Genomic DNA, 19,201 nt, shown 5'->3' with positions numbered 1-19,201 from the left:
CATTGTGACACTGTATGTGGGGGAGGGGTCCCAGAGGGAACAGTGCTACTTCCTCCACTACCCACGAACAAATTGGGTCCTCTGGTGCTGATTCCCAGGTGGGTGAGTTTGTGTACATTCTAGGACCCTGTGGGTCTCTCCAAAGAATTCTCCTGTGAGGCTGGGAGTTTCTCCGACTGTGGACTCAACCCCCACAGGTGTTTTCAGTCAGAGGCTTTGAGGCTTTATTTCCCCTCGCTGGAGTGCTGGGTGGTCTGTCTTGCTTTCCAGTTGTTCCTCCCAGTTTATCTGCACGTGAATTTGGGACTGCCTAGTCCGCAAGCTGCTGCCTTGCCTTGTGTCCTCTCCACCCAGCAGCCCATTTCCGCCCCTCCTACCGGTCTGCATGAATGATTCTTCTTTAACTCCTTGGTTGTCCAAATTCCATGCAGTTCGATTTTCTGTCAGTCTGGTTGTTTTTTGTTTTCAGATTTGTTGTTGTCCTTCTTTTGGTTGTGCGAGGAGGCACAGTGAGTCTACCTACGCCTCCATCTTGGCCGGAAGTCCTGGTCTTTGTTTTTTACCTAGTCTCATAGAGCCTCACCCTACGTATTCCCTGCTTAGCTTTCAGCCAGAGACTCAAGGGGACTCCCACACAGATATCTGGACCTCATTCCTGCTGGTACTAAGCTCTTTACATTTTATCCACCTCAGCTACCTCCTGGTGCAGTCTAGAAAGTCTTTTGACAGAAGTGTCTTTCCTTATTTGTTTCTCTTACCCTTGGAATCACAGTCCCATATTGCTTGATGTCCAGTTTGAAGAAAGAAATTCATCTACTTTTCCAGTTGTTCATAGTGAAAGGGCAAGTCCAGTGCCAGTTACTCCACAATGACCAGAAGCAGAAGACCCATTGCATTCTTTTATTACTTTTGATACTGTTCTTTGACTTCTTTCTCTAGGTTTCAGTAATCACTTACCCTCATGGTTTATCATTGATTCATGTTGGATATATTATAGTCAATGAGGTTACAAATTTATTTACTTCAGTTCATATAATTAAAGTCTTAAGAATATAACTCCAAAGACATTTAGATTCAGAAAAGTCTTTGGTTGGTTTGGTATAGAATACTGTAAAATATCTTAGTCCCTTGCAGGGGGTAAGGGGGTGACTGGAGGTGGAAGAAGATATAGGGAGAATAAATAGTAATGGAAAAAATACAATAAAGATAATGTAAAAATAAAGTACCTTGTCCAATAAGTAACCCATTTTTAATCTCTTTGGGTGAGCTGATTTTCTTACCAGTTTAGTGTTGATTTTTTTAACTTTAGTTTCAGAAGTTTTTGGTCATAGAGGTAAATTTGGGTGTGGAGTAGTAGTCTCTTTGGAGTCTACGCTGTAGGCATTTTCTTCCCTACCTCAAGTAGTATAGGCTGTGTAGTCAACATGTTTTATAAATATTTGTTAGCTACATGGAGGAAAGACTGAATTTGAGAAATAAATGCTTAGTCTCAGAGCTGGAAGGTGATACATCAGATGGTGCACCTTTCTTTTTTCTTCCTGCCACCAAAAGCTTAAGGTTTAATATCTTTCACTTTGTAGCTACACAATTATGGAGCAGTCACTTAATTCTGTACAAAATTGGCTTATAGTAAGTACATAAATTTCTCAGGGTTGGGAGAATTAAATGAAATATGAGTTTTGTACACTGTAAGCTATAACCAAATGTTAGTTTGTGATACGACATCAGTATCCCAGAAAGGAAGAGGTTTTGGGGGGTTGGATGGCCTGTCAAGGCATGAAGAGAAAAAGGGATTTAATATAAATCCCATAGAATATGGATATGTAGAGTGAATTTGGGGGAAAAGGAGCAGTATTAGCAGACAACTAGAGGCTGGAGAGTATAGAAGCTCGTAGTAGGATAGAGTGGGTTTGGGGAAGGGAATGGGGAGGCAGATGAACTTGAAAGTGAGAAGCTGTAAGTCAAGCCTCTGAAAAGAATTCTTGGTTAAAAAATTAATGTCAAAGGGTAGAGACCTTCTCAACAAAGATATTACGTGAAAACTATGCATCAATATCCTGTATTAATTATAGACACAAAAACACCAGCAAACAGAATTCAGTGACATATAAAAAGGATTATACCCCATGACCAAGTGATATTTATCCCAAGAATACAATATTGATTTAACATCCAGAAATCAGTGTAATACTCCATGTTAGTAGAATAAAGGACAAAAATCACACAACCATCTCCATACACAGAAGAAAGCATTTGACAAAATCTTAACACCACACAGAAACTTTTACAGAAATCTTATTCTTAATTGCCAAAAAGTACAAACACCCCACGTGTCCATCAAATGTAAATGATAAACGGATTGTAGTATATATCCTTACATTAGGATATTAATCAGCCATAAAAAAGGAATGAAGTACCCATACATTCTGCAACAAAGATGAACCTTAAAGACACTTTGCTAAATGAAAGAAACCAGTCATAAAAGACCACATATTGTATGACCCTATTTATATGAAGTGTCCAGAATAGGCACATTTATAGACAGGACATCAGTGGTTGCCTGGGGCTGCAAGGAGGGCAGAGTGGGAGTGACTGCTAATAGGTACGGAGTTTATTTCTGGAGTGATGAAATGTTCTGGAATTGGATCCCAGTAATAGTGGTGGTCTGTCACATAGCTCTCTGAATATACTAAAAACCATTGAATTGTATATGTAGAAGGGGCTTTTATGGTATATGAATTACATCTCAAAGCTATTAAAATGGATGATTTTTTAAAAAACATTTAAGGCTTTAATTGTGGTTATTAATAGCCAATATTGATTGAGCACTTACTGCGTGCCAAATACCTGTTAAGTGCTTTGAATATATCATCTCACCACATCTTCACAGGCGAGCCAAGTGTGGCCGGGACAGGTTAAATTAGCAGCCTGTGGTCCCATGCAGTAGGTTGTAGGTCTGAGGGAGTCATACCCAGAGACTGTACCCCAAATCACAGTGCCGCGCTGCCTCTCTGGAGAAGAGGCTGTGCACCCTCCCCTAGGAGGAGGAAGCCATTAAAACCAAGAATCACATAGCAAAGTGGGTACTTAGGAAGGGTAATCTCTCAGTGGAACGTGTTTGTTCGAAACATGGCCACAAGTATCTTAAGTCTGAAGGGTTACTGTTTTAACTCAATTTTCCCCCTTTTTTTCCTAAAATTTACTTTAAATTGCATCTTCAGCATTTTTAAATCTTAATTGATATACTGTGCTTCCGTCGGATATTCTGCAATATAGGACCTAAAGGTTTAAACCTAAGCTATCTAAAGTCAATTTCACAAACATCATGGAGCACTTAATTAAATATCAAATACTGTGCTAGACCCTAGAGAACATGTGTAATTCAGTCTAACCCAGGTGATTGAACATTACTGTGAACACTAACTCCTGGTAATTTGTGTAGTGTGTATGGGAGTGTGAAGGAAGAGAGAAATAGTTCTGCACTTTCCTTACAAATTTCCTGATTTTGAAGATGTTTTCTAAGATCAAGGCTAAAACAAAAATTCTCTTGCTCAACATGCTTTTCAAATGTATCTGTGCATGAAGGAGAGTCATTGCTAGCTGAAGATATTTAAATTTAAATGAAAAGCTACTTCATGCAAAGATAACACTATTTGGGAAAAAGATAATTCTGCACCTTAATTCTACAGTTGTTAATACTCACAAGTGGGAAAATGTAGATCTGTTTCTTTTTCTCTTTGGAGAAAATGAAATCGTAGAGATGTGGGAACCACAATACAAAAAGGACTTGGAGGAACCCCAGCAGGGGGCCCCTTGTGAGTAATGTGTTGCTTGATATTGGCAGATAATCAACAAATACTGGTATCGCTCAATTCTCAGAATCATTTCTCTTGTCCGATATTAAGGACCAGCACTTTCAAAAAGTTGGATACATATTTGGCTGGAATGGGATATTAGGTTTCACTCTTGCCTCTCAATATCAAATGCAGTTTTCATTTTTTGTCATTTCAGGCAGCTCCACGTTTTAACAGGCATTCGAATTCCAGAGCTGTAGATTGGATACTGACACAGTGTGTGTTCTTAAAAATTTCTTCTGGAAGTAAAAAACCTTATAGAGGATGGGGGAAAAAAAGCCTTAGGGACCTAAATCATGACAGATGGGACATGTTGAGGAGTTAATGTGTGTCTGATTTCCTAGTGCCCCGGACACTTGGTAGATTGAGCCAGCCCTGGACACCAGATGTTCAGTGACGGCTAAACACATAATCCCAGCGTTGTAGTGAAAGTATTTAACATTTAAGGGACATGAAAGTGTGCAAAACTGAGATAAAATATCAGGTTTTCCCCTGTAGCTGTCTTTTAAATCATTTTCTAATCCTCAAATTTGTATTACTCTCATCTACATTCAGGCCAAGTTAATTTTCATCTGCAAGTGGCTTATCATAACTGAGCGGAATAGTTAATAATCAATCTAATGATCAACAAAGACCTCATCTAATTTTAATGAATTTAGGAAATTAAGAGCTTTAATGTAGTTCAGCTTAAATTTCTTTTAATCCTTTATTTAGAGGCTTTTAAAGAAAAATAAAGTTCTCATTTTTTTTTTTGCTCAAATGGAAGCTTAAAAGAATGCTGCGTCACACCGTACTCTTCTATTAAAAGAAAAAAAACCGAGGAAATCATCACTTTTTCAGTAAGAAATTCCAAACACCATCTTCAAATCATACTAAAAGTAATCAAGATTAAATATGTCATATCCATGTCGAACATGAGACGTAATTCAAACATCTGCAGTGATTGTGTGGAGTTCACCGTATATGTTACCGACATTTGATTTTTGCAACCTTCGGCTTTGGGTCTGTAGGTGAGGGGTGATGATCCCTAATTCATGGATTGTGAGGATGAAACAAGCTAGACTATCTACAGTGTTTAGAACAGGGCCTGGTTCTTAGCAAAGTGTCAGTAAACATTAGCTGCCATTGTATTTTGTTTATTTTTAAATGAAATTTATAGAGCAATTTATACTTAGGGAAGTGTGGCGTAATAATAGAAGGGGGCTGGATTCAACTGACCTTGGATCAAAGACACCTCTGCTGCTGCGTGGCCTTGGCAAATTATTTAATTTTTCCAATCTCTCATTTCTTTATCCATTAAGATGGGCTCTGAATAAGTCCTTATAGGATTATTTGTGGATTAATTGAGGTAATGTATTTGAAAGTTCCAGTTCTGTTGCTTGGCACATTGTAAAAACTCAGTAAATATTAGCTGAATTTGAAACTTCCATTTGTAAAGAATACGTCTATCAAAAACTAATTCCTGCCTGCCTCTAGCAGTTTTACTTTCCTTTTGTGTGTTTTATAGCTTTTATAAATATTTTACAAATATTTCTGTCTTCCAGTAAATGTTTGGGTTTTTTTGTTTCTGTTTTTGCTCTTCTCTTTCACTTTTTGGAAGATTGCCCAGGTGCCTGCTTGGATAAACTGATCTGGAACCCTTTTCTTTAAGTGGCGTAGAGTGCTGGGTTTGGAGATGGTGCTGGATGAGGACACTCGGTAGCTATTAAGGAACTCGCTTATGATTCTGCTAGGGCCTAGACCAGGGCGCTCCTTCCACTGAGTTTGCCAGAACTGACTTCCGGTGTGGGGAGGTACTCCTTCGCGGTACACTGTAATGTAGTTCCCATTGTTTTCCCATAGTGGTTCAAGGACTACCTCACCTGCTGTGGCGAAGAGGGGGTGGAGCTGGTGAGGGGGGCTTATTCAGATGCAGATTTCTTGGCATCACCCAGGATCTTCTCAGAACATTTGGAAATGGGGTCCAGGAATTCTGATTTTATTAAGGTTTTTTAGTGATTGTTGTATTCATTAACATTCAAGAAGCACTAGTTTATGTACAATTTAAGTAGTTGGGTCATACTCCAGACCATGTTTCCAGGCCCATTTAAGGAAGAAAACTACAGCTCTGAGTTTATTAATCTGTGCTAAAATAAAGTGAAAACTGACAGATACTACTCATATTGTCTGCTGTGTCTGTAGTTCCCATTCTAGCAGTAATCTCTCTCCTAAGCACCTGAAGGAAAAAAAGAAATTAATTCAAAATCAGTTTAGCAAAGCAAGGACGTGCTCCAAAGCATTCCCTACATCCTTAAACCACTCAAAAAAGAAACAAGAAAAAATGCCAGTATTTTACAAGTATTTCCCAAAGTTCAGACATGCTATGAAACTATACGCACAGTATTGGTGATCTGGGAAAACAGCTGACTAAACTTGGGGAGCTACGTGCCATGTGAACAGTTCTGCTTTGCCCGTATTTCCCAGAGACGCTGTAACTCACACAGTGCAATTGTGAAGTTCCAAGACTTATTTCTAAACAAGCCACATCTCACGAACAAGCAATTCCTTTGCCACTTTTCAGTCTGTGTGTAGTTGATTACATTTTCCCACGTCCCTGCCCCTTGTGTACTCGAGCAGCTCGAGAGCCCAGGAGGGCACTCACAGGCTCGCTGGCTCCAAAACAGAGATGACTTTGATCATCTTAGAACTAAGATGCCTGTTTCATCCAATTGATTTCCTACTGTGTGCTGAGCACTGGCAAAGATATTCTTAAGTCACTCGTTAGTTTACAAATGAAACAACTCAGGGCTTCACTCAGCATATGAGCATAGAACTGATTCTTGGTAAGTAGAACTGAGTTCCTCGTGGACTTATTCCTCCCTCTCTTCTCTACGTCTTCTGTGCTCCAGGCGTGTTCCCCAGAGAACTGTGTAGGTTTAGCACATAGCTAATGCCACCGCACGGCACCGTGATGTCCTCAGGACCAGTGTGTGGAGGGGCTGTTCAATGAAGGACAGAGATTTGTAGGAAATCCTGATGAATTTGTAGAAAATGTTATCTTCCAGCTTAGCTGGTAAGACTTTCTTCCTATAAGCAATTTTTGGTCATTTAGCTCTTATCTGCATAAAAGCACTATTCCTAAGACAAGGTCCAAAGTTTATTTCTATCTAACTATTGGTTTCTGAACAAATTAACTACTATTTTTCCCTCCAACTCTCTTCTGTATAAAAACGTCAGTATAGAAGATTTTCCACCTGAACTAACCTAATTGATCCATTTGATTTTTTATTTAACAATATGAGAGTAATCAAATGAGTAAGTCAACACTAATATTTCATTTAGACTGTTTCCCTGAAATAGCTCACTTACCATTATTGGCCCCTCTTTTGAGCTCCAGACTCCCGTGACTAGCTGCACAGTAGACCTCTCTGCCTGGATGTGCAGACTCCTCAAGGCAGCATCAAGTGGATTCATGACCTTGCCCTTCCCCCTCTCCTGCTCTCTAGCCTTACCAGACTGCTTGCCAACCCCCTGTCACAGTGCTGTGACTTTGTAAATGCCATTTCTCCCGCCAGAAATGCCCTCCCTTCCTACCTGCCCAGTGACTCCTTAGCTCAATGATTTTGTTCCACCGTCTGTGCAGATAAACGAGAACTGGCTAACTTCTGTGATGAGCACAACACTTTATTCTTGTTTAGATTCATACTCTCAAATGTTGCCTCCTTTTAGTTCCCATCATATCTTTTATTGGCCTCTGATATGTTCTTTATCTTCACCACCTTTTGCTTTTCCCTGTTTCTTTTTTTCCCCTCTTCTCTTGTTCTCTTTCCTTTCCAGCTCTAATTATTTTAAAATTTAATTATTCAATCACTTTATTTAAACTACTATTTTAAGATCTATCCATGTTGTTGTGTATATGAATACTTCATTCCTTCACTGCTTGCTTGGCTTGGTAGCATTCCATTTTGTGGCTCTCTGTTGATGGACATTTAGGACGTTCAGGTTGCTTCCAGGTTGGGACTACTACGCATAGAAGCTCCTAAGAATATTTCATGCACAAATTTGTGTGTGCATGTCCTTTTTGCTTGGGTAAATATCTAGGAGTGAAAGGGCTAGATCGTAGTAGGTTAAGAAACTGCGAACTTGTTTTCCAAAGTAAGTGTACCAGCGTACATTAATAGCAGCAATGTACAAGACTTCCAGCTCCTTCACACCCTTGCCAGCATTCGGTATGGTTGGTCTTCAATTTTAGCCATTAATGTTATCTCACTGTAGCTTTATGTAATATAATATAGGAATTTTGTATCTTCTTAAGACGAACATAAAAAACTAAATATGCAATCTTCAAAGATGCAGACATTAAATGGGGGAACTTAGAGAAAGGGAGAAAAGAGAAAATTTGACAAAGAGAAAGAGGTGGAAGGTGGTCCTATGAAGGTTGTTGCTAGTAGGCTTGCTCACATGGCGAGGTAGCTTACAGCAGTGTGAACAGAGGAAGTTTCAGCTAAATTGTTCTGACAGAGTCTACATTTGATATTTCTCTCTCTAGAGAGGCTTACATTCACTTGGACGAGAACCAATCCTGTGGCCTCTGGAATATCTCTTAGTTTCTTCTCTGGAATGATATCACTGACAAACAATAGGGGACCCAAGGGAGAAGCATTTGTCTAGAATATGAAAGCCAACCCATAATTATCCATATTAACGGTGTCAGAGGGACAACTTTCACAAGCAAATCAAATGATCACATAATCCTTAAACCCCTTTTCAGCTTATATTTTTTTACTTCTTTATCCATCTGTCCTTTCTTAATTTTGTAGGCTACTTGGGAAACTGTGTAGATGTTTTCAGGGGGAGCATGCCATTCAGTATGGATTTAAAACATGGCCCCTGTTATGATTACTCTAGGGGAAGGGGACCTATTGATACATCACAAAACGTCTGTCGCAGTCAGCAACAAGAAGCTTATTTTGGGTGGCTGCTTTCCATTTACTTCAGCAAAAGGCCTTTAAAAAGCAAACAAAGTTACTCAGATTAAAGATAGAATTAATTTCTACTCATGCAGCTAGATGCACAGGCAATACATGTAAATATTTAATAAGTGAATACGGAACGGCTCCAACAAACACAGAGTCAATAAACAACCTCAGCGAAGTGTAGGAGGACAGTCTGCATTTTGCTTTGTATGGTGTTTTCTTTATTCAGTTAGATTAACAAACCATGATTTCATCGTTAGTCAACAAGATAGTAGAGAGACCATCAAAGCAAACTACAGGAGAGTCCAGATTGATTCGTGCCAAACAAATGTTTGTAGCTAACAGCTGTATTATCACTGATTCTAATTTACGCAGCTGGGGTTCCCCTTTCATTTCCTAAGTGCCTGGTACGGACGCTCTCTCTGCTGCTTGAGTGATGAATCAGGTCAGTCTCTCCTCTGTGCAGCCTCTCACTCTGTGTAGGTGGGGAAGCCGTGTGCTCCAGTTTTAGCTACTTTTTTAAAACAGCAAATGGGCCTCTTTCTCAGGTTACATGAGTTCACTGTTAAATATCCAGCATTCGAATCAAATGTGCCAGTTTGATGTGTCAGTACATTGGATGTGTAATTTTTAAATCATTAGCCTTCTTTTAATACTGTAATCTAAGCTTGAGTACTGAGGGATAGGAGAAAGTATGCTATAGTCGCTGCCTGCTAGCTGAGATTCCTTGACTGTACGTAGGTCTCTCCCCAGAGCTCAGACTGAGCATGAATAGGCCCTAAGACGCCCACCCTGTAGTTCACCTAGTTAGTGGGACTCACATGAAGTAGCTTTGATTTGAGTATTACTCACCAAACTTCTTGAAAAAAATCGAAACTTCAGTTTTAAAAATTTATCTGAAATAGGAAGGGAGAGAGTCATATGTAACAAAAGAACGGCTAAGTATACAGGGCAATAGATCTAGAGTATCTGTTAGTTGTGGGTAGTGTCTTTAGCCATCAGAGTTCTCACGGTGGCAGAGGGGACCTAGACTCCAGGAGAACTTCTGGAGAAGAGAAGTGAGAACCACAGGGGGAAGCAGTTGTGGGGCGAAGAGCCCGAGGCTTGGTGTGGGCCTTCGGAGTCCGCTCCTGCCTCTGACACTCGCCGGGTGCCTGTCAGCAAGTCATTGCTTGACCTCTCTGAGTCGCCGTTTGTTTGTTTTGTTTTGTTTTTTCCAGCTCTAAAATGAGGTAATGATTCTCGCCTCACAAGGTTGTCGTGAAGATTATATAATACTTGTGAGGACAAGCAGCAGACAATTGGTGCTCAATAAATGGTCACATTAAACAGTTAGAAAATAGAACCAACAATGAAAGGCTGAAGACAGCGTTAGAGAAACGCCCTTAAAGAGTCTTTAATATCATGGTTCTTAACCCTAGCAGCACATTGAAATGTTCTTGGGAATTAAAAAATAATACCCACACCTGAGTGCCCCACTCCAGACAAAGATACGAATCTCTGTGTACAGCCCAGACGTGGAAAACACTTTGAGTGCATGGGAACCCCTATGTGGAATCAGAACCACAATGCCACGCCTTCATTAACGATACAGACATTTAAGCCAAAGGGAAGAAGAGGAAAGCTAAAAACCATGCTGTTAGCGGTGGCAAAGCTAAGCCTTGGAAGTAGCGTCCTGTGTTCCAATCTCTCCCTTCTGTTTCTCTGACGACTTCATGTTCTCTGACTTCCAGAGACCTCAAGAGCAGCTGTCATGTTCAGACCCACTGACTCATCAAATGTTGTGTGTGTGTGTAGTCTCTCTGCCCACAAATTCAGCCTGCAGGGGAAGACAGCTGTTAAACAAAAACAGTGTGTCAGTTATGTGGGATTGGCCAGTGGAGCTGGGATACCAAACCCTGTGGGGAGGGTGGGTCTGGAAAGCTAGCTTTTCAGGCGAGGTGACAGAGGTAGGTCTGAAAAAACATCAGTTTATCAAGTAAACAAGAGGAGGAAAGGCATTTCAGATGAAACAGCTTATACAAAGACCAGAATGTTCTGGGAGTGGCCAGAGGTTTTAAGTGGCTGGCGTGATGGGTGTGTGGTGCTGGGAATAGTAGGGAAGAGGCTGGATTGTAACTAGTGGCTATGTTGGTTTTCATAATCTGAATTTCACAGTAAAGTTTCGAAATTGCTGTTACCACTTAAAGTAAAGGACCTACTTCGATGCCGTGGTCCTGCTACTTTCTGGTGGAAATCTGAGCAGATTGATTTGGAGTGTTATTGCTGGATATTTCAGAGAGACAAGCAATATCCAATAATACACATGTTTGGCATTTCTGTTTCTATCATAGTGGGAAGCAGTGAGCACAACGATGAAAATTAAGAAAGGAGAGCAGGGTAGAAGCATAGGGTCAGTCTGTTTGGGGTTTAATAAATGAAAATATACTGCAGAAAGGAGGCATCTTCAACCAGTTTGTTAAGATCTCGACTAGAGACTTTTCTATTAAAAAAAAAGGTGGAATATCTCTGGGGTGGAATTCACCCTGTTAACTAATCAAGAAAAAGGAGTACCTTTGAGAAGAAATTCATCCCAGTATGGGTAGTTAATTAATAAAGGGAAAATTTTTACCCAGTTTTAGAAACCCTGTGCAGGGGGAAACAGCCTCGAGTAGAGGGCGTGGAAAGCCGTTAGGGTTCCCTTTAACCCTGTAGAACCAGTTACTTTCCACGCCAGGCGCCAAGTTGCACTTCTGCCCTGTTGCACTGCTGTGAACACGATTCCCGTACATTCTGGCTCATCCAGGGATGCTCCTGATATCAATCTTGAAGACTATTCAAAACCAGGATGGGAGTCAGAGTTAGTGTGCCAACATTCCTGCTGAGAATTAGCCCAGTTCTGTGATGTGTGGGGGAGCCCCAGTTCCCTGCCCTTGCCTGCTTGGGGTACATAGATACAGCCGAGAGCTTTTTCAGGGAGTGCAAAGTTAGGAAACCACATGGTAGGAACACTCACTTTTTCATGATGAGCTGTATGTGAGAAACTAAAAAAAGATCAGATTTTCCTACCATTTAGTGCAGCTGTGGTGCTCCTATGAAAAACTACTTCTGCTCCATGAAGCTAGAAGATGCAGAGTTGTGGACTGACTCTCAGAGTGAGCAGGGGCTCCAGGAGCCCTCTGTGCCTTTGTTTAACTCCAATAAACCGGAGACCTGAGGGGCAGATGAACTGCTTGGCTTGTGCCTTCGTTCATCAGGTGGAGAAACGGAGGCCCAAGGAGCTGAAGTGGCTTTCCCAAACTGAAGATGGGTTATGGGTTAGGAGCCACGCCAGAGTTTGTAGTACCTAGGTCTTCTGACTCCTGTGGGCCAAACAATAGTCCATAACCCTGAGCATGGTTATAATTAGCCAGGCTGTCAGAGATAGGGCAGGAGGTATAATAGGAGAATATCGTGAAATCTTTGCTGATTGGTGAAAAAAGATAATATTGAACTCAAAATTTGGTCTCTATTCCTTTATCCTATTTAATCTGTATTCACTTACTGTATGTTTCCCAAACTATATGTTCATCTGTTTTATCGTACAGATCACCTGTTTGATCAGAGTAGGGCTTGCTTTTATTAAGTCCATCCCTGTTGACTTGGCTTGTAACCACTCAGAAGACCTGAGCGTCCTTGCAGCCTTACGCATCTCAAACAGGCACCTTCACCTCCTAACCATGTGTTGTAGTAAAGGGTCCAGTATGACCAGTGTAGCACGTGTCCCCAAGGAGCCCCTCCTATTACTTTTCCACATGAGATGGCCCAGTGAGTCCCAGGCCGTTGTTTGATGTCTGTATTTTGTTTGTTCTTAGACGTTTTGACCCCATAGGTTTTAATTTGGGAAACCTTTGCATGGTGTTTGTATAAGTGACAGTTTAGGTTGGTTTGCATAGGACCTGTCATGTTTTATAAGCAGACTTGGAGTCGTTTCTCACTAGAACTCAATATTTTAAAAATATTTCTCTTTCCTATTAAGAGTGAGTGACTTTGGAGTTGCCTCTGCTCTCCTTCCCATCGCTCTGCCCCTCATGATGATGATAATGAGGCGTGCCTCCGGTTCGGGGCCACTTAACTTCGCTCCGCTGGCAGGGAGAACTCATGAGTAGTAATATATTCTCCAAAGACAGTCTGACCTGGAAACTGAGAATGTCGTGGGAAGGCACACAATGCCCGATCCATAATTAATGAAGATTGTTGCATCCTAGCCCGATTTAGTGGGTAGGGCCTAGAGTGGTCTGACTCTGGGTCATAAGGAAGTGCTACAGAACCATAATTTCATCTGTTAGATCTAATATTAAATCAGACCCATATTTTTCTCTAAGTGAACTGCAAAACTACACTTACCGAGCACCTGCTGGGTTTACATGGGAGTCGTCTTAGCTGTGAGTTCCTTGTCACTAAGGGACTGTGCCCACATTGCACCCAGCACACAGGAGCATGTGTTTCATGAAGGAGACTGGTGAAATCAGGTTTCTCAGAGTATCCCGTCCTGAGGCCACTCCAGATGGAAGTGGCTCTCCCATCACCTAACATATCCAATTCTTTCTCGAGACTGGGTGCAACTTGACCTTCTTCCAAAGATGAAAGGCATTCATTGTTCTTCATCTGAGATTTACTTTGCAGTGTTTAGCATGAATTTGGTTTCTAAGGAAAGGCTGGCAAAGCACTGACATGGGAAAAATTATTCTTAAGTATTCTTTTCTGATGACCACAGACTGAGCAAGATTTTTGTATCATTACTGTAGCCATGAAAATACTCACTGGACAACGTTCCTAGTGGATATACATACCAACCCACCAAGGGTTTGCGGAAGGTCAGGGGAGTAGGAAATACAATGCCAGCAGGGCCGACACTGTCTTTACCAACTCCAAACATTTATTCAATGTTTGCACATTTAGCAATGTATAAAATCCGTGATTTCTTCTCACTTCTGCTTATTTTTTAAATGTCGATCTAAAGGCAGAATACATTTTTAACTGATTTGTGATCATCATTTGTGTCTACAGAAGGTGGTGTATTTCTGCTCACTTTGAAATTAATTTGGAGTTCAAGGATGAGGTGTTGGTGGTATGACATACACATCAGATGTTCGGTATGTAGAGAAAGGAAGGTGCCAAGGGAAAAATATTGGGAGGAAGGGCAGGAAGGAGAGGGAGTGAGCTCACACTTGTGCTCTCAATTCAGCCTGCACAGTTTCTGACAGGTTCTGCTCGGAACCAGCTGGGTAACCTGCTAATACCCATTGACTTGTACCTCTTGAGTTTGCTCACCTTTAAAATCCTACTTTTCCTACTTTTTATGGTTTTCGAGGGCCTTAAATGAGTGAATGCGTATAAATGTCTGGTACAGACCAACTCAATAGATGCTAGTTTTTTAATACAGTGAATAATAATGTTCAGGACTTCCAGGGATTATCACCTTTGAGAAAGCACTTATCTTGCTAGACTTTAAAATGAGTACCCATCAGTCTTTTAAAAATATATTTTATTGGTTATGCTATTACAGTTGTCCCATTTTTGCCCCCTTTATTCCCCTCCCTTTACCAACCCCCTGCCTGCATTCCCCCTCCCCTTAGTTCATGTCTATAGGTCATACATATAAGTTCTTTGGCATCTACATTTCCTATACTATTCTTAACCTCCGCTGTCTATTTTGTACCTACCATTTATGCTTCTTATTCCCTGTACCTTTCCCTCCCATTCTCCCCCTACCCATCCTTGCTGATAACCCTCCATTTGATCTCCATTTCTGTGATTCTGTTATTGTTCTAGTTGTTTGCTTAGTTCATTTTTTTTTTTTTTTTAGGTTCGGTTGTTGATAGTCGTGAGTTGTTATTTTACTGTTTGTATTTATGATCACCTTCTTTTTCTTAGATAAGCCCCTTTAACATTTCATATAATAAGGCCTTAGTGATGATGAACTCCTTTAACATGACCTTATCTGGGAAGCACTTTACCTGCCCCCCCCCCCCATTCTAAATGAAAGCTTTGCTGGATACAGTAATCTTGGATGTAGGTCCTTGCCTTTCAAGACTGAATACTTCTTTCCAGCCCCTTCCTGCCTGTAAGGTCTTTTTTGAGAAATCAGCTGATAGTCTTATAGGAACTTCTTTGTAGGTAACTGTCTCCTTTTCTCTTGTTGCTTTTAAGATTCTCTCCTTCTGTTTAATCTTGGGTAATGTAATTATGATGTGCCTTGGTGTATGTTTCCTTGGGCCCAACTTCTTTGGGACTCTCTGAGCTTCCTGGACTTCCTAGAAGGCTATTTCCTTTGCCAGATTAGGGACGTTTTCCTTTACTATTTCTTCAAATAAGTTTTCAATTCTTGCTCTTCCTCTTCTCCTTCTGGCACCCCTATGATTTGGATGTTGGAACGTTGAAAGATGTCCTGGAGGTTCCTAAGCCTCTCCTCATTTTTTTGAATTCTTGTTTCTTCAAACTATTCTGGCTGAATGCTTATTTCTTCCTTCTGCTCCAAATTGTTGATTTGAGTCCTGGTTTCCTTCCCTTCACTGTTGGTTCCTTTATTTCTCTTTTCCTTTATTTTCCTTTATTTCTTTTTTCATATCCTTTACTTCTTCCTCTCTTTTGTGACCATACTCAACGAATTCTGTGAGCATCCTGATTACCAGTGTTTTGAACTGTGCATTTGATAGGTTGGCTATCTCTTCATCACTTAGTTATATTTTTTTCTGGAGCTTTGCTCTGTTCTTTCATTTGAGTCATTTTTTTTTTTTTGTCTTGGTGCACCTGTTATGTAGTAAGAGGCAGATGGAGCCTTAGGAATTTACCAGGGTGGGGCAACCCACATCACTAGGCTGTGGCACTGTATGTGGGGGAGGGGTCTGAGAGGGAACAGTGCTGCTTGCTCAGCTCTCTGCCTGCATTCAATCATTTCCTGTGCTACCCACAAGCAAACTGAGCCTTTCTGGTGCTGATTCCCAGGTGAGTGGGTTTGTGTACAGTCTAAGACCTTGTGGGTCTCTCCAAAGACCTCTCCTGTGAAGCTGGGAGTTTCTCCCACTGCAGTGCAGTTTTGAGGCTATATGTCCCTGTGCTGGAACCCTCAGTTGCACAGTCTGTCTCACTCCACAGTCGTTCCTCCCAGTTTATCTGCATGCAAATGTGGGGCCACCCAGTTTACCAAACATCACCTCACCTGCCCAGTCCTCCAGCTGCCACTTTGCTGGGAGTCCTTTCTGCCCCAGCTGCCCATCTCCACCCCTCCTACCAAATGAGTGTTTCTTCTTTAACTCCTTGGTTGTTGGACTTCCATACGGTTTGATTTTCTGGCTGTTCTGGTTGTTTTTTGTTTTTAAATTTGTTGTTGTTGTTCTTTTGGTTGTGCAAGGAGGCACAGTGTACCTACGTATGCCTCCATCTTGGCTGGAAGCCCCCATCAATTAATATGGTTTTCTCAGGGCAGAGAGCACCACACACACAGTAAGATTCCTCAGAACAGACGGTCGTAGACACAGCTTTCTTGGGGACGCGCCATGGTGCTGTTGCCCCAGCTGCCTCTGTCACTACGGGTCTCAGGCTACAGTCATAATTCTCACCTGGCTGACATTCTCTTGGCAGAACAGGGCCAGATTCTCCTTTCCTCTGTGTTCACCTATTTTCTTCTTGAAGGAGAGAAAGCATGTTTGAGAACAGGGCCTCTGTTAGCTCGTCTGCGTAGGGAGTTTACCTCGTGGTAGAAGAGAGAGGAGCTGGCAAAGGAGGGAGGGGTCAATGTGGCTGGTGGGTTGACATCTACCCATTCATCTTTAAGGTCAGATGTTAGTGTTTCTCAACCCATTGGTAAGTAACATTGTTCTGCAAACTGAGAGACTCTAATTTTACCTCAAGGTTAGGTTTCCTCAGAATGAGAGTATATTTTCTACAATTTCTGGCCGTGGGGTAGAGTTATAATAAAAACACAAAGCAGTTAATCCAGCTAATGAGTAGTACTGGAGACTGGAGGGAAGTCAGAGAAACAGTTTCCCCAATGTCTCCTGAAACAGTTGATGTGCATAAACAGTTTGGAGATGCAAGACGAGACCTGCTATGGAAGGTCTAGGTACCTCCCCTTAGCATCACCTCCCTTTCTCCGCACGGAAGGTGGAGGAAGAGGGGTTCCAGCCTCTCACACCTGCATGTAGTTAATGTGTAGTCACTTACCGTGTGCCAGGTCTTGTTATAAGGGCCATATATCTTAAATCAGTTAATCCTCAGAACAACTAAATACTGAAGTGGATACTATTTTTAGCTTCATTTACAGAGGAGGGAATACCAAGGCTCAGAGAGCTAAATAAATTTCTCAAGGTCAAACAGTAAGTGATAAAATCAGTAAAAAAAAAAAAAAAAAAAAAAAAAAATTCAAGCTCCAGAGCCTTTTCTCTTAACCATGACTCTATACAGCCTGAGGAATTATTAGTCCTACCGGAGGATCTCAACAGGGACTGGAGAAATTCAGCATTTCTCTTCTCCAGACTTTTAAAATACTTAACTTTTGGTAGGATTCAGGCACAAGTAGACTTTTCATCTCAAGCGCAAACTGCCTATCTGGGCTCCACAGTGGCTCAGCATTTTCCATAAAACGGCCTGTGCCCTCCAGTGGAGCAGCACCCGGTTAGTGGTCAGGTTCTCCAGGCGAAGTCCCTGAGATGCCTTTGGCATGCATGCGGATCATTCACTAGGTTTCCCTGCTGAAGGGGAATGGACACGGGAAATCGAGCTGCAATACAGGCCTGATGGCCTCAGCCGACCACATGTGGCCTGGCGGAGCATACGGGGTGTCGGAGTTGTCTTGTGGTGGGCTGAGAGGGCAGGGCCTTGATACCCCTGCCACCGTCAGTGGGGGGATGTGGGACACCGGGGGGAGGGTCTGTCCTTGGACAAGAGAACTCTTTTTACCTGAGGCAGCCTCTGAAGGAGCTAGCAGCACTCCTAGTCGCTGAGGCAATGACTTACATCCTGTCCACACAAGTTGACCACAGGAGCTGTTTCTGTGTCGCCCAGTAGGTGGGTTTGCTTTGCAGGATCCATTCCTGCTGCATACCGCTGTTGCCCTGAACAGCGCTGGCCATTGACCATCTCAACTGCACATTGTGCAAAACCTCTCTCCATTTCCTTCCAGGTTGGAAAGCTTATCCAAGAAGCAGCTGGAAGAAGCAATTTGAAGCGAGTAACTCTGGAACTTGGAGGGAAAAGTCCCAATATTATTTTTGCAGATGCCGATTGTAAGTCAACCACAGGTCTCGCACATGTTCCAGCACACTGTCCTTGGGCGCGCTCTCATCTCTCCACTTTTGACGGGACACTGAGACAAAGATCTTTGAAACTAAGGAGCATTCAAGAAGAAGAATATGGACCCTTCCTTCTAAGGGGAAGATAGTTTAATACTGGGAAAGAACATATCAGTTGGGAACTGAATAGGGTTGGTTTTCTAGGCACTAATAAGCGGTTTTAACTGTGTGATGTTGTAGAATATGGTAGAAGGAGTGCAGGCTTGGTGAGTGCTCTAAAGTGGAAAGACCCATGCTTTAAGCATCTGAACACCTGAAGAATAACCTCCCTGCCTAGATTCAAGAAATCTGAAACTTCTCAAATGTGCCTGGTGGATCATTAAAAAAATTCTGCTTCACTGGCCCTGCCAACATTTTCCCAAACCCACACCCCCTTCTCTGTTTAGTCATTCCAACTCCTTTCTGCTGTTCCCATGGCTTTCACTCAGGCTGACCACACACTATGGTCAGCTCTGTATGCACGGACCTAAATTGGAGGTGATTACGCCTTGGCAGTAGGACTTCAGGGAGGCTGGAGACAGTAACCTAGGAAACCCCATGTCTCCAGGCAGGATACTGTCTAGTTCACTCTGCACAGGTGTGGTCTCTCTGTTTTGAAAAACTTTCCAGGGAATGAAATTCCCACATCTCTTTCAGTCATCCTTTTTCTTCTTCACATCCTGCCAGGCAGAGCTGCTTCCCTGATTTCACCACTGGAGAGAACAGAAAGCAGATTTCCTGGTTTTCAGCCCCAGCTTGGAATTTGCAGAGTTCAGCTTCAGCTTTATACTAGTTGTTAAGGGGATAAGAATTCTTATGACTAAATCCTCCTGAGGAATAGGCGCCTCGTTGACATGACGTTGATGGACTGAGTCAGTCAGTCATTTAGCAACTAGCACACACCATACTTACTAATATTATCTTGAAGTATAAGAGATGACAATGCAACTTATCACGTGCTATTATGCAATTCCATGTGAATATGGAGAAAACTTAATAGCTTCAAACAAAAGGCATTGCTGTTACAGTTCAATTCACCAAGATACTAATTAGACATAACAGCCCCACCGTGGCAGGTGTAGCTCAGTTGGTTAGGCACCAT

General features: G+C 41.9%; 1 protein-coding gene across 1 annotated transcript in view; it reads left to right on the top strand.

Annotated features, from left to right (window-relative positions):
* The window catches only part of ALDH1A2 (aldehyde dehydrogenase 1 family member A2), a 100,328-nt gene that overhangs the window by 68,682 nt on the left and 12,445 nt on the right, over nucleotides 1-19,201 (top strand). Inside the window, exon 8 of the mRNA XM_024567718.4 lies at nucleotides 17,952-18,054. Within this exon, the coding sequence (XP_024423486.1) occupies nucleotides 17,952-18,054 (103 nt within the window). The remainder of the gene's footprint in view (nucleotides 1-17,951; nucleotides 18,055-19,201) is intronic.

The sequence above is a fragment of the Desmodus rotundus genome, chromosome 7, assembly GCF_022682495.2.
Source record: "Desmodus rotundus isolate HL8 chromosome 7, HLdesRot8A.1, whole genome shotgun sequence".
Taxonomy (NCBI): Eukaryota; Metazoa; Chordata; class Mammalia; order Chiroptera; family Phyllostomidae; genus Desmodus; species Desmodus rotundus.
This window is presented reverse-complemented; position numbering and strand designations above follow the sequence as displayed.